Raw genomic sequence first — 18809 nt, forward strand, 5'->3', positions numbered from 1 at the left:
TGGGAAGAAGAGTGGAACTTCATTTAAGTGGGGAAAGACTGCAAGAAGCTGTAGCACTGAGTATTTTGGGGCCTCAGTGAATGAATCAGAACTTAACATCCAAGTTCATCGTTCATGTTACAGGGAATGCAAATGAAATATTGGCTCTTACTTCAAAGAGAATGGAGTATCAAAATAGCAATGTCTTGCTAAAACTATACAAGACACTAAACAAAGCAAAGAACTGCAGCTGCTGTAAATCAGAAACACAAACAGAAATTGCTGGAAAAACTCAGCAGCATCTGTCGAGAGAAAGTAGAGTTAATGTCAGATGCTGCCAGACCTGCTGAGTTTTTTCAACAATTTGTGTTTGTGTATACAAGGCACTAGTCAGACTATATTTGGAACATTAAGAACAGTTTTGGCCCCTTTGTGAAAAAATAACATACCAGCATTGGAGGCATTCCAAAGAAGGCTCATTCATTTGATTCTGGGTATGTAGGGATTATTCTTGTGAGGAGAGGTGGAGTAAATTGGGCTTGTACACACTGAAGTTGAGAAGAATGAGAGGAGACATTAGTGAAATATAAGATTGTTAGTGAGCTTTACAGGGGAGATGCAGAAAGGTTTTTTCTCTTACTGGGAGACTTAAGGATCAGATGGCATAATCGTACAGTAAAGGATCACCCAATCCAGACAAAGGTGAAGAGGATTTTTTTTCCTCCTACAGAAGTCATTTTGAGGACTTCTTTACTGCAGAGGGATGTAGAGGCTAGATCATTATTCAAGGGTGAGATAGACGGATTTCTAATAAGCAAGAGAATCAAGGGTTTATGGGGATAAGGCAGGAACTGGCAGATGAGGATGATCAGATAGCCATGGCATTATTGATCATGAATTATTGAGCAAAATTTACCAGCCAAATAGCCTACTCTTGTGGTCTGATGGAATATATAAGCTTATTTTAAAAAGTTAGGAAGTTTACTAATCAAATACTACATGACTCTGAAGACACTCATGCCTATATACACCCCAGGAAGATACCACATTTCTTAATGAAATAAGTTGAGACTCAAATTTATACAGATGGCACAAAATAGGAACCAATTCCCTTGCTACAAAACCAACAGAGTGGTGTTCAGGCATGATTACCAGACTCATGTGTAATGGTAAAACTCTATGACTCTCTGATTTGCAGTGACCATATACAAATCAACAAGGTGGCAGCAGCAGAAATTCAACCAATGTCCACATTTGACAACAGTCTAACAAACAAAGTTTTCATGAAACTCAACACAAATACCAGATTCTGGCAAGTGCCATTGCATAAACAGCATGGTAAGATTGCTCCATTGGATTTGCATCAGCTCAAAGAGATTTTCCAATGAATGATGTCAACAATTTCACAAAGTCTTTGTATAGTAATTTGCCACATCAATCAAGTATTGATCAATGGGGGAATAGCTGAAAAACATGATCCGATTGTGTCGTATCAGGATGTTCACAAGAGGAAGGCTCACACTTAATGATGTACGAATTTTCTAAAGAATCCATTCATTTCTTGGGACACATTGTCAACAGGTGGTAAAACAAGAGTCTATGAATATTTCTTAAGGCAGAGTGGATGGATTCTTCCTAAGGAAAAAATGAAAGGTTATCAGGGTAGATTGGAATTTGAAGTGATCAGATCAGCCACGATCTTATTCGATGGTGGAACAGGTTCAAAAGGCTGAGTGGCTTACTCCTGCTCCTAGTCTGCTTGTTTGTTTCTACAATGAAGATATAAGAAAACTAAAACCATCATGGAATTCCCAATTCCAAAGTCAGTCCAGAATCTTTAAAGATTCTTAAGTATGATAAATCAGTTGCTAAAATTTTTGCTTAATTTAGTAACTATTACAAAATGCTTGAGACAATTTCACAAGAAGACACAAGCATGGTTTTTAAATCTTCATTAAGAGACTGCTTTTCGAACGGTAAAGAAATATTGATCTTTCTAGATGTCTTACTGCAGTACAGTCCTTCACTTGCAATGATAGTAACAGCAAATGCCTCAGGTAAAGCCTTTGGAGCATTACTCTTTCAGGATCAGTGTCACAACCTGGTCTATGATGTCAAGAACATTATCCGGTATAGAAACATAATAAGCCATGATTCAGAAGGAAGCTCTCAGTTACATTGGCTTGTGAGAGATTTGCAGACTACAACTTAGGACTGAAAGTGGTCACCGAATAAGATTGCAAACTTTTACTTTTTCTTCTGGAGAAGTAGGAACTTGTAAGAATGCCTCAAAGAATACAAAGAATATTGACTTTGCTTCATGGAACTTATTTACAAAGTAGTCTATGTGCAAGGGAAACCGCCGCTTATGGCAGGTGCATTCTTTGGAGCGATGGTTCACAATATTACCAGTCATGATGTAAACTTCATTCAAGAAACTGAGTTATACACCGGTCCTCTGTGGCACAATGGCCAGCAAGTCACAATCGGTTTAGCTGGATTCATAAAGAACAAATGGCAGTCCAGGAATGTCTAACTATTTACTGATATTACACCATGGGTTGGCTGCATCGAAAGCCCAACTGTGTCAAGATGAAAACGTATTTTGAAAATAGGAAATATTTTACTACTGTAAATGACATTCTAGTGCAAGTTGAATGACTGGTCAGTCCAACTTTGCCTAGAAAGGATATTTTGGTGGAAAGTGCCTGAAGATAGTTCAGTATCAACCACAGCCCCGTCATCAGTATTGTGGCCTGAGATTGAGGGATTTAGTGCCAGTTGTCAGATGTGTGCCCTCAAAAGTCAGAACAATGAGTACTTTTTTAATAGCCAAGTTCCCCAACTGACTTTAGAGGAGTAAACGTTGCTTGTTTTCAATGGAAAGTCTTACCTCGTCATCATCAATTGATGGCTTTAAGTTGGGAAATGGTGGATGATGACAGAAGCAAATATGAGAGTCTTACATGAGGTTTTTGCAATGGGTCACAAATGGGTGCTTCAGTCACTTCAAAGCCAGGTCCAGCTTTGTGCATATCTCAAGTTCACCACAGTATGCACAATCCAACAGGGAGGCCAAATGTGGAGTCGGATCCATTAATTCACCTCGAAATAAAATTCTGATTTCCACACAACACTGTTCAATTATAGATCTACACAACTCTGATGTGGTATAGTAGCACGAAAGCTACTGATGGACAGGAAGCTAAAGGCTCTACTCCCTATTACACTAAAGCAGTTAGTTCTATATTTCACCTTCATAAATACCAAGACATACATGATAAAGAGCAATCCCATCACACAAAGCAGGCTACAGGTCACAATAAAACATAAGATGCAAGAAATCTGCCAAAGCTTGGAATGGAATAACCTGGTGCAAAGCCTCAGGTTACATTGTCAACTTTCTCAAAATTCAGGAATCAGCTCACTTCAGGCATTGTTTCTGGTGAGTTGAACCTTCTTAGGGAGCTCCCCACACTTTTAATTCGCAAGCTTCACCTCTCTGCAGCCCTTGCGTCTTTTAAGGGTCATGTTAAAGACCAGGAGGTGCTGCAACCTCAGCACCCAAATGCTTCAGCTACCAACCTATCTCTTCCCTTATTTCATAGCAGCTACCCAAAACACCTTCAAGATCAGAAGATAGAACTTCACTAACTTGGTTTAAGCAGAAATCAGTCAAAAGCATCTCACCTGCAAGTTTGACATTACTCCTTTAAACAGTGTTTAAAGTGGGTGGAGGGGGCGGGTGTGGCTTCTGCTACTGAATGCTTGTTCAGTGTGATCATTTGGGTATAAACAGATGAAGTTCCTGAAACAAATATCAAATCAGCCATAACAGCTGTCTGATATCATGATACCATCTCTCCTGACGCTTCTGGCATATGGACAGCATGTCAGCGCTGTGCCCTTGCAAAGGGCATCATAAGGCCAATGCTGGAGGTGATCAGAAGCAAGGGGAGTGCTGCAACATTAAGGAGCTCAATTTTGTCCACCTACAATAAGAACAAGTTATGCAGGTTTAATTTCTGAAAAAAAACTTCACTTGACTAGAAGCAAATAGGGTATGATTGTATGTGAGAGAGATTTTTCTTCAGCATAGAATATCTATAAGTAAGACTGACAGATTAGGTAAGGATGTAAGAACATTAGCATCAGGTTGTCAGTTCTGCAATATTTCATGGAAGATTCAAGTTTGGTAAATTGTCATTCACCCAAAATTCAAAGGGAAATGAGATATTATAGTTCATGATCAAAAAGCAGACAGCAAGCTTCTCTAAATTAGCTAAATATGGTATGGTGGCTCACAGAATTGGAGCATAAACAGTTAAAAATCATAAACCTTTTTCATTACACTTTCTTGGTTGGTACTGGGGGATAAAACAGAAATGTAAGATGGACAATATACCATAATAGTTATAGCCAATTTTATTTTTCATTATTGACTGTTTCAAAGCAGCATTAGCAAAGGGCTCAGACCATGATGCAATTCTACTTTTGGCTATCAGCTGTTTACGTCCACAGGAGATTAACAGAAAAAGAGTCTGGGCTTGTGGTTGATTGGTGGGGCAACAGTGGGAGACTAAATCTATTTTTAAATAATTCTTGTATTACAGTTTATATAATTCTCATAGAAACATAGAATCCTGACAGTGTAGAAGCAGGCTATTCGGCCCATGGAGTTCCCAATGATGCTCTGAAAAGGATCCTAGCCAGAGGTACTCCACAACCCTATCCTTGTAACCCTACATTCCCCGTAGCTAATCCACTTAACTTGCACTTCCCTGGACACTATGGGCAATTTAGCATAGCCAATCCACCTAACCTTCACATTTTTGCACTGTGGGAGGAAACCCAGGTATACAAGGAGAACGCATACATGGGGAGAACATACAAACTCCACACAGACATTCGCCTAAGGATGGAAATGGACTCGAGCCCAGGCGCTGTGAGGCAACAGTGAGCCACTGTGCTGCGTCCTATATACCAAGTTAAATAAGTCTTTATTCTGTTCTACGATTTTAATTGTCAGCTGTGAGAAGTTACCATTTGTAATTTATTGTTTATCTTTAATTTATTTAAAATAATAGCCTTCATTACTCAGATCAACCGGACAATAACCTATATATACAAACAAAAACAGAAGTTGCTGAAAAAGCTCAGCAGGTGTGGCAGCGTCTGTGAAGAGAAAGCAGAGTTAACCTTTCGGGACCATGACCCTTCCTCTGAACCCCAATCCCCCCATAACCCTAGATCCCTTTACCAACCAAGAACCTACATATCTCTGTCTTAAATACACTCAATGACTTGACCTCTACTTAGCCCTTTGTGGCAATGAGTCCCACCCTCTGGCTGAAGAAATTCCTCCTCATAAAAGATCATCCCCTTACTAGGAAGCTGTGCCCTCAGGCCCTAGCCTCGCCTACTGGAGGAGGATCACATCACTCTATCCAGGCTCTCAGTCATCTATAAGTTTCGTACAGTCTCTCCATGTTCTTAGTATCAAAATGTATCAACTCACAGATTTCACTTTGAACTTCATCTGTCCACAACACCAAATTTTCAATGTGCTTTTGCGGTTCTTCACTGTCCTCTCAGTTTACAAAGTTTCCAAATTTGCAAACTTTGAAATTGTGCTTGACACACCAAAATTTAAATAATTAAGTTCTGAGGAACAGTCACCAGACCTGAAACATTAACTCTGGTTTCTCTTCACAGATGCTGCCAGACTTGGTGAGCTTTTCCAGCATCTTCTGTTTTTGTTTCTGATTTACAGCATCAGCAGCTCTTTTGATTGTTTTTTTAAATATATACTTTTGTTTTAAACTGCTTTAATGCAAGCAGCTTATTGTTCATTAATGTGCACATAAAAGTGCTTAATATTATTAATAATTCATACTATCTCAATGGCTTTCCACATTAATATACTGTGGAAATTTTGCGATATATCGTTTACAGGCAGGAGTGTTGTAAATGGGCTAAATTTATTTTGGGTGTGTTGATGTTTTTTTGATGGGAAGTTTTGGATTAGAGGCTGTGCCCAGAGTTCATTCAGGATACCCACATTAAGTTAGGTCTTCAATAGCTCTTTGTTTTTATTTTCTGACCATGTCTTTTCTAGGATCCGCCATTTCAAATTTCCTCAGTAATGTCCTTTCCACCCTTATTTTGTGGTCTACTGGGTGAGGTGATTTGAAATGGTGGTACTATGCCATACATGTGTGGGCTTTTAGCAGGCTGTCATTTCGATGGTGCCATCCTTCCTGTGAGAGATGACGGCATCCAAAACTTGAATCTGGACACCCTGCTCTTTTTAACCACACTGACCACAGTTTGAACTGTCACAAGCTTAAGCTAGAGACAGTAATATATGTTTTATTTATTTTGTGAAACTATTCCAATAAATCTAAACTGAAACCTTTACTTATATATCACACCCCATATTGCATCAAAAGACAAAAACAAATTTAAATGTTTGGAACAACAGCTATACTCATATTACTGTGTTAGGGAAAAAAACTATTCTTAATTAAACAATAAAGAATAAATAAACCCAACTTAGCAAATCACACAGTATTATAGAGTAATCACTACGGTGAGCTTATTACTCATGCAATGATAAGCACATGCAGAAGTTATTTTATTTCTCTCAGTTTTCTGGCTGGCATATGAATGATTGTGAGTGTTGGGGTTTTGGTTTAGTTGTCAACGAAATAGCTTAGTGTTAAGGCAGAAAAATAAAATGTTCTTGACGGGACGCAAAGCAATTTTTGTAATCCTGTTAAATCACCCCAGCACACAATGTGTTTGAATTTCATCAACAGGATTTCATGCAAACTGACTTTCTACAGCAAGCAGTTAGCTTTAACCCTTTGAGTACAGGTATCAAGTTTAATTTTTAACATAGGCTGCATTTTGAAATAATATGTGTATTACTTTTAATATTAAGAAACTATATTGAAATCTTTTTAATAATAAACAATTATGATAGCTGTTTCTAAGTTTTTTATAGTTTACCCCAAATTATATTGAAAAAGCAGATATTCTTTATAACTGACAGTCATTGATGAGGTATTGCATGTGTCATGCATGTATTATGCAAAAATATATACTTTACTTTTAATACCATTATCACATAAAAGTATATTTATGCCTATGTGCTTGTTACAAAATTGCTACTTGAAACATCTATTTTTCCTGTTAAGTGAACAAACATTTGGTAAATAAATCTATGTGGTTAATAGTGTGAGAATACATGGAAAATATACCCTTCAGGTTGGTTTTTGTAATATTGACAACACTTCTTTACAAACATGCACAATAAATGACCAGGTGAGTGATAAACAAAGACAAGGAAGTACATTGTGGTACAACATTGTCTTAGCATCAAGGGTATCTGGGATTGCATCTAAGTTAGAAAATTGAAAAAAAATGTTTTTTCCAATGGATATTCAGGATCATAATCATACAGTAGTGCCAAATTGATCGAAACTGATTTCTGGTATCACTTGACATTACATGGATATCTGGCACATTCAAGCTTAATTTGGCTAAATCATGAATACAAGTCATAAGGACGTGGAATAGGCAAGTAAAATAGTCACACTGGCTACAGAAATCAGCAGCGAAACTTGCAAATTTTGACACTGTGCCTGAGTATTACAGCACAAATTTTCTACCAACTCCAGTGGATCACTGAGTGAAATGTTAAGTGAGCTTAAATCTGTTCTACTTAGTGTTTTTTTTACATTTGGGATATAGGCATAAAAACAAACAAATTAAAATAAACTTTTGAGAAAAATAAATGGGTTTAGACAATTGAAGCAGAGATGATTAATTTTGAGAGAAGGGAATGTTAAAAATCAACTATTTGCAAAGTCAAGTGTAATTTCTACAATTACAATACATTTTCATGTAATTCATTGATACTTTAGTACCAAAAATCCTATTTTCTCAACAAAATGAAACAAGTTCAGATTTGTCAGCAGATCAAAATTATATGCAACAAATTTGCAGGATCATCAAACTGTTGCGTCTTGCACTTTTTTGCTGCTTATCTGAAATTTGTTAAGAATATTGCTTCATGAAGGGTTCAGGTTTGTTAGAGTACACAGAGAGGACAGAATTTTTAAGAGGATCATTTCTACTCCTTTTTAAAATTGTGAATAAAACTGTTTTAAATATTTGTCTTAAATCTTTTCACCTCAACATTATTTCATGAAATATAAGACAATGTGCTTAACATATACACTACATGGTAATGAGTGTTCGATTTTGGAAGGTATGGTTCATTTACAAATCAGTGTTTTCTGACTAATAAAAAGAATGCACAATTCCACACCTGTCATCTCCTCTGTGGATTTATTAAAAATCTTATTTATTATTTTATTTAACAGTTACATACTGCTGTTCAAGGGTTTTGTGGACAGACTTTCTCTTTTAGATTGCATTTGAAATCATTGACTGTTAATTTTAGACTCTCAGCTTTACTAATTGAAATATCAGTCAATCATATGTAAATTAACAATTCAGAAAGTATCTAAAAGCTGCTTTGAGGGGATGACAACAAACCATTTTACAGGGACAGTAAGTTTCAAAGTAATTGAAAATCCCCGAACAATTTTTTTTTGTATTTTCAACTTTTAAAAAGCAATTGTGATTGTATTTGAATTAACTACTTTCTGAAAGAAAATGTTGGTATTTATTCGAAACAGAAATTAATATAAGCTGAATTATATATATATATATATATATATGTGTGTGTGTGTGTGTGAATTAAATAAGGATTTTAAATGAGGACTTTTTTCCATCCTATTTGAGAATGTGGTTTTTGCAAACTACGGGTAAAACTGCCTGAAATGTATTTTAATGCAAAAGAAACCTGCACTGAAAGGGTAAAGTAGTTTACTGCAGCAGTCATTAGCACAGCAGCCATCTAACTCATGGTACTTACAGGTATTTTATGATTCCTGATCATATTATCAAACTCTTCATTAATTTTTTTGTATTTTTCTTCAGTGCGTGGGGTGAGAGCGTAAGAGGAGTCAGGATCAGGGCTGTCACAGCCTTTGTTTTCTTTCTTGTTCAATGCCTGCCAGGTTCAGAGAAATATCAAAAGTAAAAATAAAGGAGGGCCCTCGTACTTACACACAATCTTTGCCTGCTGATCATTAGATCAATATCTTCATTTATTTTTCTGCACTTCTCGTCAGACTCAGGGCTGTGACCCACTGAATCGTCTGCATCTGGGTCTGGGCTGTCACAGCCATTAAGTCCCTTCTTTCTCAAGGTCTGAAATACACAATTTGTAAAGTTCAAACTTCTACACAGATCACAAGGACACACTGGATAATAAAGGATGTCTAACCACTGAGGGACTTTAATCAAAACTGTAGCTCATTTAAGATCAAAACTGATTAATAAATAGTAAATGACAAAAACCCCACAAATATCAAAAAGATCCATATGCATAGTGTGATTATATTCATTACTATTTACAATAATACCGTCCTATTTTTCTGAAACATCAATTCAACTAATTGAAATAGCGTTTCTGATATCAAACTTTTGCAATTGCTGTTTAATTAATCATTGAGGGATAAAAAAGCCTTTTTTCTTATCAACAGCTTCAAAAAATTGAGAATGTTAATAATATTATAAACAAATGTGCTAAAAGCAAACTAAATATGCTAATGTTCCTTTTTTTTAAAATAGTAAATGAAACTATACTTCTGTTAGGTTTTTGGTTTTGGTTCAGAAAGATGTTGATACCAAAAAGGTTTTAATCCATTATTTATATGTAACTGAGTCGTGAATTCTCACTATTTCACATTTATTCTTTGATTTCAATGAGTTCTTTTGCAACAGGTATTTGCATTTATAATAGAAATATACTGATCTCATCAATTCCAATCTTAGTTCACGGTCAGTTTTGCAACTCATATTTCACCAAATATTCCTGATCATTGTAGCAAAGTTAAGAACAGATAATCCCTTGTTATGCAATGCTATTCATCAAATGAATACCACCACGTTTTTAAATTATGGACCTGGAGTTTAGTGAAAGTTTTGCAGAAATCTTGTTACATAGGCATATTTTTCAAAAATAATAAATATGCAGTATTTTGCTTTTGTACAAGCTTTTTAGTATTTGGCTTCCACAATTAGAAAAAAAATGACCATAAGGGTGTGGCAAATGTCTCACTTCTACTGCTGAGATGCAGATTACTTACTACTTCATGGTTTTATCAGCATCAGAATCCCTATGCTTAAAAATGGGATTCAGTTCAGTTTGTCCAGTATGCATGTATTTTACATCCATATGAACATACTTATACACAGATATGCATAGCATATATGCCGAAAGTAGACAATAAAAAAAATTGCTGTAACGACTTTAAGCAGAAACACTAGCCTTGAAATTCCAATTGTCTCTGATGTTATATACTGCAGACAAACTGCTGGGACTTCGAGAAAAGAATTTTAAAAACAGTCAGATCATCCCCTTTGCTCAAGGCTCTCATATGAACATTAGTAGAGTTGAGGGATGGGATCAGTAAAAACCCTTCCCTCCCTATTGACTTGCAGGTGGGATAGGGGTTGCCAGAGTTTATGACAGCCTTAGGAAGGCAGATTCCAGAGATGTGTCTAAAGTGTCATTTGGACCCAAGTGATTCAAATAAATTATGTGTCCTTCCACTGACCCTGCAAATTCCAGGGCAGTCAGTGATGAAGAGTATTAACAGGCACAGACAATGTATAACTATTAGGCTCATAACCCAAGCAACTTAGCAAATACTATAGCTATTGCTGAACTGAGAAAAAGGGACATTAATAGCTTTTAACTATAAAGCTATTGATAATATCAGTATATTTAGCATGATTCATCTACAAGACAATACAGAAAGAATGGCAATTTCTAGTCTCTACCATCTGATGGCCACACACTGATTTGTCAGTTTGCTTCTGTTCTTGTCTGCCAATGTTCTTTCAGCTGCTCTGCTAGTGTCCCCTTTGCTGACACTGCCAGCTGTCCAGCAATATTCCATAGTTGACAGGTGCAAATGTCACAGTAGTGATTTCCTTAAAGAATAAATATATAACCAAAAAGCTGCCTGTGATGGACAGTTTTTATGAAAGAGATGTTTCTGAGTTTTACAAAAAAAGTGAGCAACTTTATAACTGTATGTAAGTCATCACAACCACTTATGCCCTTCAGATAAACATGACGCATTGTAAACCAGTGTGTCACTTTGATGATAGAGTTCTCTTTAATAATTGCACATGCAGATATTTACTTCTTAAGTGCTGATTTTACATTAATTTTCATGTGTGAAAAACCCATGTATTATTTTGTTTGGAGACAAATGCACAATCTTCTTCAATGAACTAAAATTTCAGGCCACACATTTGTGAAAACAAATCTCATATCTCTCAAAGAGTAACAAAAACACAGCAGTCAATACGTTAGGGACTGTTGAACTGAAGCTGAGCTACAGCAAGTTTCCAGTAAATCCCTAGTAGACAAACGGCTTGGAATTCTTATGCCATCTTGCAACTGACAGGATTACATTTCCTAGCCGTTACTATAACACATAGATACCATTTTCACAGGGTTTAGTAAGAGCTTGGACCTTGCCACCCAAGAATTCATTTGGGGCCATGGGGGATGGCCGACTCTAGCATCAAATGATCTGAAAGCATGCAAGTTGGCTTTGTGTTCTGTCAGCGCTCAGCATTTTACAATCTAACACGTGGCTACATTATTAGCCATCAGCAATTTTACTCATCCAAGATATCCACACCTGTCAGCAAATCTGCACCTGTCGTCTGGGGAAGATCACTTGACAACAACCAATCAGAACTAACAGTTCAGATACATGGCCATAGATGGCTCTATGTCTGTGATGTCTCCAATCACTATCCCTGTAAATTTCAAAGGACCTGACTGCAGCTTTGTCATTTGAACATTGTTAAAAACACTTTCTCCCAGCCCACCAAATATGTTCTAATCTCTTAGTTCAGCCACAAATAAGTAACAACTGATTTCTTGTCTCATGTGTTTTCTTTTCCCTATTGATTAATGCATAAATGCTATTTGAGATTTTTTTCAATATGCAACCCATTTTTAAGTGCATGATTTTAAAAAAAGTTAGTGCTTTTCACACAGTATTTCCTCTTCATAACAGTGACACGAAATTCAATTATCTAAATTTCAGTTTTAGGACAGCCTCAAATAGGTTCAATGAACTTGCATATAAATCTTTTGGAAATAAACTATGTTAAGTCCTTTTCATTTCAGAAGAAACTTGTGTTTCTTTGCATCCTATCATATAAATTAGATATTGCTAAAAGGAAATCACATATCTAGAGTGTAAGTACTTACATCAGTGGTTCCCAACTTTATTGTTTGAAGGACACCTTTCAAATGGATAAGTCATCACAGAACTCTCTCATTTAAATTATATTACCATAAAATATTCATAATTTAAAAGTACTTCAAGTCTTTTAAGTTCAAGTTTAAGTTAAAAGATATTTATTTATAGGTATGAGAGATGGGAGTGCCCACAACTGTACAGCTTTTATACCCTCATTGTGATATTTGTTCACGACAGTCACAAATCATTTTATATAAAAGCCAGCATTTCTATTTTTTCTGAAAAAAATGAAAAAGGTTTTTATTAGTTCTTCAGAAGCAAGTATCACAGACATGCCCAGAACACTTGCCTATACCTCACGTTCCTCGAGAAGGTTGTAATGAACCATCTTCTTGAACTGCTGCAGTCCATGTGGTGTAGTACACCCATAATGTGCTGAGGAACGGAGATTCAGGAGTGTAGTCCAGTGACAAAGAAGGAAGATCCAAGTCAGGATAGTATGTAATGTGAAGGAGAGTTTGCAGGTGGTGGCATTCCCATACCCTTCTGGGTAGTAGATCTCATGAGTTTAGAGCACTGTATCTTATTTCCATTATCTTTACATTGCTACCCTTGTGATCCAGTGGTGAAGGAAGTGAATGCTGGAGGTGGTGGATGGGATGCTGATCAATTAGGTTGTTTTATTTTGGGTGGTGTCTCTTTTTTAAAATTGTTGTTGCATCTGACTAATGCAAGTAAATAAAGAATGCTCTTTCCCACTCCTGGTTTGAGCCTTGTAGATGGTGGACAGGATTTTAGGTGTCAGGAAATACATTACACATTACAAAACTCACAGCTTCTGACTTGATCTTGCAGTGAGAGTATTCATACGGCTGCTCCTGTTAATTTTTGGACAATGGTAATTCCCAGAATATTGCTAGGGTTTCAGCAATGTAATGCCATTAAATGTCAATGGAGGTGGTTAGGTTCTTTCTTACTGGAGATAATCATGACCTGGCACTCATATGGAATGTATATTGCATTATACTTATCAGCACAACCTGAATATGATCCAAGACTCTCATCACATGGACAGAGACTACTTCAATTTCTGGGAAGTTTCAAGTTAACCATTAGCGATCATAATATCGGACCTTATGATATAGGAAAGGCCATTGTTGAAGCAGATGAAGAACATTAGCTTTGGTGTATCCAAGACTTTTCGTCTTTTCTTGATATTATACAGACACGACTCAAATTGCTTGAAGACTGACTGGTTTTGAGGACTTTTGGAACAGGCTGAGATAAATCATTGTTATTGGATTGAAATCTTGTAACTCCCTCTGCAACTGCAGAGTGAGTCAACCAACAGTGCATCAACAGGTCAAACAAGGCAGCTCAAAGGCTACAAGGGACGGGCAATAAAGTTGGCCGGCCAGCAATGCCCATGAACCAGAAACAAAAAAAAACTAAATCCAATTTGCGCTTCTGGCTGAAGGTGGTTGGAAATGCTTCAAACCTTATCTTTTGAATTGAAAGCCAATCATATTTCAATTTTCTGCAGTGGTGGTGGTGGTGGTGGTGGATGGGGACTGGTAATGATAAATGGGAAGAGAAATAATCAACCATGCAGAATCGAGTCTTTTACGAATGTATCTAAACTGCTTCTTGTGCCATTCTGATTTCTGTTTCATTATGTCAGTTAGTTAGAATTTGAAATCTGATCTCATCATTGTAAAGTGTAAATTACATTTAGGGAATGAATGAGAGCTTTCAGATGGCAGGACAGGTGACACTTTGCTACCTTTTAGTGAACCATGGATGTCTATCTTGCAAAGGCATATTCTGTTATTGTATGGATTTATCCTATATTATATTTATTATTTGCATGAAAAGCTAAGAAATTAAAATACTAATATCAGATGTGATGATACTGAAGAAAACAAAAATGATTTATAGGCACAATAACCATCAGTAAACCATGAGCCTGAGTTTTGCTATGTTGGGTTGACTGAGGAGCCTTTTAAAAATGGTGGCAGTGACCTGAATTCTGGATTGCCAACCCTATTCCAGGCCTTTCAGTTATCAGGAGTGCCTTTTAAAGATCTACATTAGTTTGAGTCATGAGCATACACTCAGCATTCCTGAGTCAGGCTAGCTCTGTAAGGAAGTCTTGGTTCATAGCTTCTCAGAGATGTGGTGAACCATAGTGTGCATGAGGGAACCTGTTAAAAAGTAAACTCACAACTTTCTAATATTTGTCTCAGCTCTCAGTCAAGTCTGATTAGGTGTTCTGTTGAAACACCAGGGCCCCTGCTTGATCCATTACTCTGATTGCCTGATTTGGACTATGTCACAATTTTTATTGAAACTCAAGTGGTCTTAAATGCCTTGTGATTTCAGGCAGTGTAACATTAAGAGTTCATATGACTGACATTTTTCTTAGGCTGCAGTGAATGGAATTTTTTTTAAGCATGGTGGTTTTAATAGATTCAGAATTTATGAAATAATCTCTTTTTAAAGCTTTTGTTTTTACATATATAATTACTACTGTAGGTTTCCATATTTCTACAGAATGCAATGATTGAACAGACATGGAAATGCCAATGATTTGCTGGAGTTCATGATATGGCATTGGGTTGGGATGAAGGGGAAGAAATCATGGGGGCACACAACCATAGAATCCCTACAGTGCAGTTCGAGTCCATTCAGCCCATCAGGTCCGATCAACCTTCCAAACAGCATCCCACACTGAACTATCAACCCCACCCTATCTCCGTAACCCCACATTTTGCATGGCCCATCTACCTATCCTGCAATTCTTAGGATCGTGGAAGAAAACTGAAGTGCAAGGTAGAAACCCAAGGAGACACGAGGACGATGTGCAAGCTCCATACAAACAGTCACCGAAGATTGGAATCAAACCTAGGTCCTTGGAACTGTGAGGCAGCAGTGCTAACCGCTGTGTTAACATGCTGCTAGCAATGGGCAGGATGGGGGCATGCCAACTGTGAGGGGTGAGGTTTGCGGTGATTTCACTTTTACAGTTGAGGTGAAGTCCCACAATACCAAGGCAAACTTTTTAAAGCAGCCCACCTCTGCAGCCAACAGCTCCGGTTTGTATCTGAAACATTTCCAGGGTCAGATGGCCTGACTTCAACCAGCATCCCAGCGATAACAATCTGGGCTTGTTAATTCCTGAAATACACCCAGAAAGCACAGAACTTTCTTTCCCCCCGCCTATATGTCTCAAGGATAAAAATCTGGCTTCATATTTTCTTTTACAAATAGTTTGCACAGTTATCCTAAAGAATTTAGATTTTCCATGATGAGTAAAATATTGTATTCGATAATGTTTGGTTAAAATTGAAATGTTTTTACCTACTTTTCACATTTTTTTTCTGTTCCGGTCTGAATCACTATTGCACAAGTTATGTGTTGCCAAAGAAAGGCATTATTTTGAATATGTTTTTAATCTAACTTTGACCAATGGTTAGCATATAACATTAATTTGACTAATCCTTGACTTGATAGTGGGTAGGCTGCATCATTTGGGAGTTCCTAGACACCACCTAAACATATCTACAGCAAGTATTTGAAGTTTAAGCAGCCTTAACTCAGGATTTATGAGGTGAGGTTTCACTACAGACTCTACATTGCATCAAGTTACCTGGATTCTTTGTACCAGGTGGCAGTCACACCACTTAGGACTTCTGATTTGGTCAAGGATAGGATGGTCTGATGGTTACTAAGACAGGGTACTTAGGGGACCCAAATGGCTGGAGTGTCAGTCTCTGCAATTGTCCAATAGGTATGGAGGTTACCTCGGCTTATTTGAATGCGAGTGGGGGCTGCAAGGTTGAGGAGAAAACTCATTGCGGCCATAAAACCATTAGAGGTCGGCCATTTAGCAAACTTATTCTGCTCTGCTATTCAATGAGATCATGGCTGATCTGATAAACCTCAACTTCACTCTCTTCTCTTTTCTCTGTTTCTCTTTCCACAAATGCTGCTAGGCCTGAGTTTTGTTTTTCCCAGCATTCCTTGTGTTTATTTCAGATCTTAAGCAACCACAATATTAGTGATATTGGGATGATGGTAGGTGACAACAAGTGGAGAAGATGTTGCAGGCAACCGTGAGTGTGGTAGAATGTGAACCATGGTGAGAGTTGGATGCAGCAGCAGAGACAGAGTAAGTAAGGTATCAGAGAGGTGGTGGAGGCACTTAAACCAGTGGAGTAGAGAAGGTAATTCCTCTGATGGTTCTGGGAACTCCTCCAGATGAGTAGCACAGCTTTAACTGGGTAGCAATCTTGGACCAAGTTGTCATGTCTCATGTCACGATCTCTAGTAGTGATCCTGGAGAAAGAGACGCTCCTGCCTCTACATTGCACTGCCCAGTATGACCTTCATTCCTTGCCTACCACATTTTGGATAAATGTCAGGAACCTAGCCTTCCAACTACAACATTAATTGAGGTCAGCAATAAATGCCAACTTAGAGGATTCATTCAACCACCAGTGGCTTGAACTCACTGGTGGAGGGAAAGGGCTTGTAAAATGGACACGACAATAAGCAAACCTGTGTACAGTTTGTTATAAGACCTTAGGGGCCTTTCTCATTCCAAGTCACTCAGTCTGATCAAGTGAGCTGGCATCAGGAAGAGGGGTCCTACCTACAACCTGTGACTGTGGCAGCTCTCAGTGGGTTCAAGCTCTATTTCTGGGGGTCTTGAACCCGGGAAATGCCACTGCTGGCCATTCAAGTGCCTGAGTGACGTTAATTCAGTGGACTTTTTCTAAAAAAGATGCAGCCTGGGAGAAGAGGGTGAGACCCCTACTGTCTCTAATAAAACAAGAGCTAAGTTTCACAACTCCTCTAAGTGGTCAAGAACCATGAAAAATAGAGAAGTTGACCTGACTCCACAAAAACTGCAGGGACAGGAGATGTCTACCTCTGTAATTGAACTATCCAGGTCCAGTGTGCTGGGTGCAAGCTTGCTATCTATTCCACACGCATGAGAATTACTACTACTGGAAATGGTATGTGAATCGTTGAATTCTTAAATGGCTCTGGAGTCAACCTTTACTCTGCAAAATTCAGGCCTGAGCGATCATTTCTCCATAACCAATATGTGTTTCTAATCGACACAGACATTCATTCATGCATGTATACACAGAGCATACGCAAATACAAATATGGATAAAAATAAAAATGATTGCTTTAATTGCTGCACCGAGAGAGACTGCCTGGTCTCTTGCTATAACTCCCACTTAATAATAGAACCTGTCAATCCATGTCAATGTAAAGAAAGGCTGCTTTAGGAAAATTATGCTTTGGCATTATTTTCAGCTGATAAAAGTAAATAAGAAATAGACAGGTATTTAGTGCCTCTAAATTTATTTAAGCAAGTGCCAGTATGTTGAGATTGTTCTAACACTGCCCATCTGCAAACTTTGCAAAACGGTAACTTCCACACTTCAGTCAGTTACTACAATCATGCCAATGTCCCTTTTAATCAAGTGTCAAAGGTTTTACCTCTTTCCTGCGAGACACAGCTCTATGCTTGATGATTCAATTTAATGACACTGCCAAACCAAATTGTTCTTAGACAGGTGAGGAGACTGAAGGTGCGAAGCTACATTCTATCACTCCATTGCAGACATGTTGTTTCACACACCTACAGCACCCACCATAAATCAATCTTGCATAATATACAAATATCTGACCACAAAGAGGCTATAATTTAATTTATACAATTTTTAAACAGTTAAATAATCTGCTTGTATTTGGTGATGTGAGCTGTAAGTGTAGTTTTTAAAAATTAACTACCAAATATAACCTCAACTAAAACCATACATTATTAATGAGGACTGATCATACTACAAATTCTAGTACATAACAGCAGAATTCTTTTAGGCCAATCTGTGAAATAGCCATAGAAAGGGTACCTGGATTTCACACTATTGGAAAAAGAACATAAAAGTAAATTATAAATTAAGCATGTTATCATCAGGTGACAAAAGAATTCAAGAAACTGATCCATGTATTTGTATGCGTGTATCTGTTAATAGGGAACGCACTTTATTAAAAAGCATTTAGTATTTTTTCTCATTTATTACAAGGTGTAAAATGAAAAATCATTAACTTCACTTTCAATGAATCTTACAACAAAAATAGAGTTCTTCTGACATTTCTAATCCTCAATCAAATATCATTTGGTAAGCACCTCTCTGCAAACTTTCTGCCTCTTCAGTTAAATACTCATAATAATAATTCAAACGGGCTATCAATAAAAAATGTATGAAAGATTTTAGTCTCTAAAAAGATTTAAAGATTATCATAGAGCATCAAATGTTTGTGAAGTGTGCTAATACACTTCAACATATTAGAAACTAATGATCCGTTTCTCAATCACTTACTGCACAGTCTGTAGCAGTTCATATCAAGCTAAGGATTATTTCTCCTACTTTCATC

At 37.3% G+C, this 18809-nt stretch overlaps 1 protein-coding gene across 13 annotated transcripts in view; it reads right to left on the reverse strand.

Moving 5' to 3' along the window:
• mef2cb (myocyte enhancer factor 2cb) overlaps window positions 1-18809 on the reverse strand; it is a 239365-nt gene that overhangs the window by 56394 nt on the left and 164162 nt on the right. For 8 of the 13 annotated variants that reach the window (XM_072582845.1, XM_072582844.1, XM_072582848.1 and 5 more), the window contains exon 5: window positions 9124-9267. In XM_072582845.1, the coding sequence (XP_072438946.1) occupies window positions 9124-9267 (144 nt within the window). Of the gene's footprint in view, window positions 1-8929; window positions 9068-9123; window positions 9268-18809 lie in introns of all 13 variants that reach the window. The other 5 variants (XM_072582854.1, XM_072582849.1, XM_072582851.1 and 2 more) reach the window with 2 other exon arrangements.

Source organism: Chiloscyllium punctatum, chromosome 2 (genome assembly GCF_047496795.1).
Source record: "Chiloscyllium punctatum isolate Juve2018m chromosome 2, sChiPun1.3, whole genome shotgun sequence".
NCBI lineage: Eukaryota > Metazoa > Chordata > Chondrichthyes > Orectolobiformes > Hemiscylliidae > Chiloscyllium > Chiloscyllium punctatum.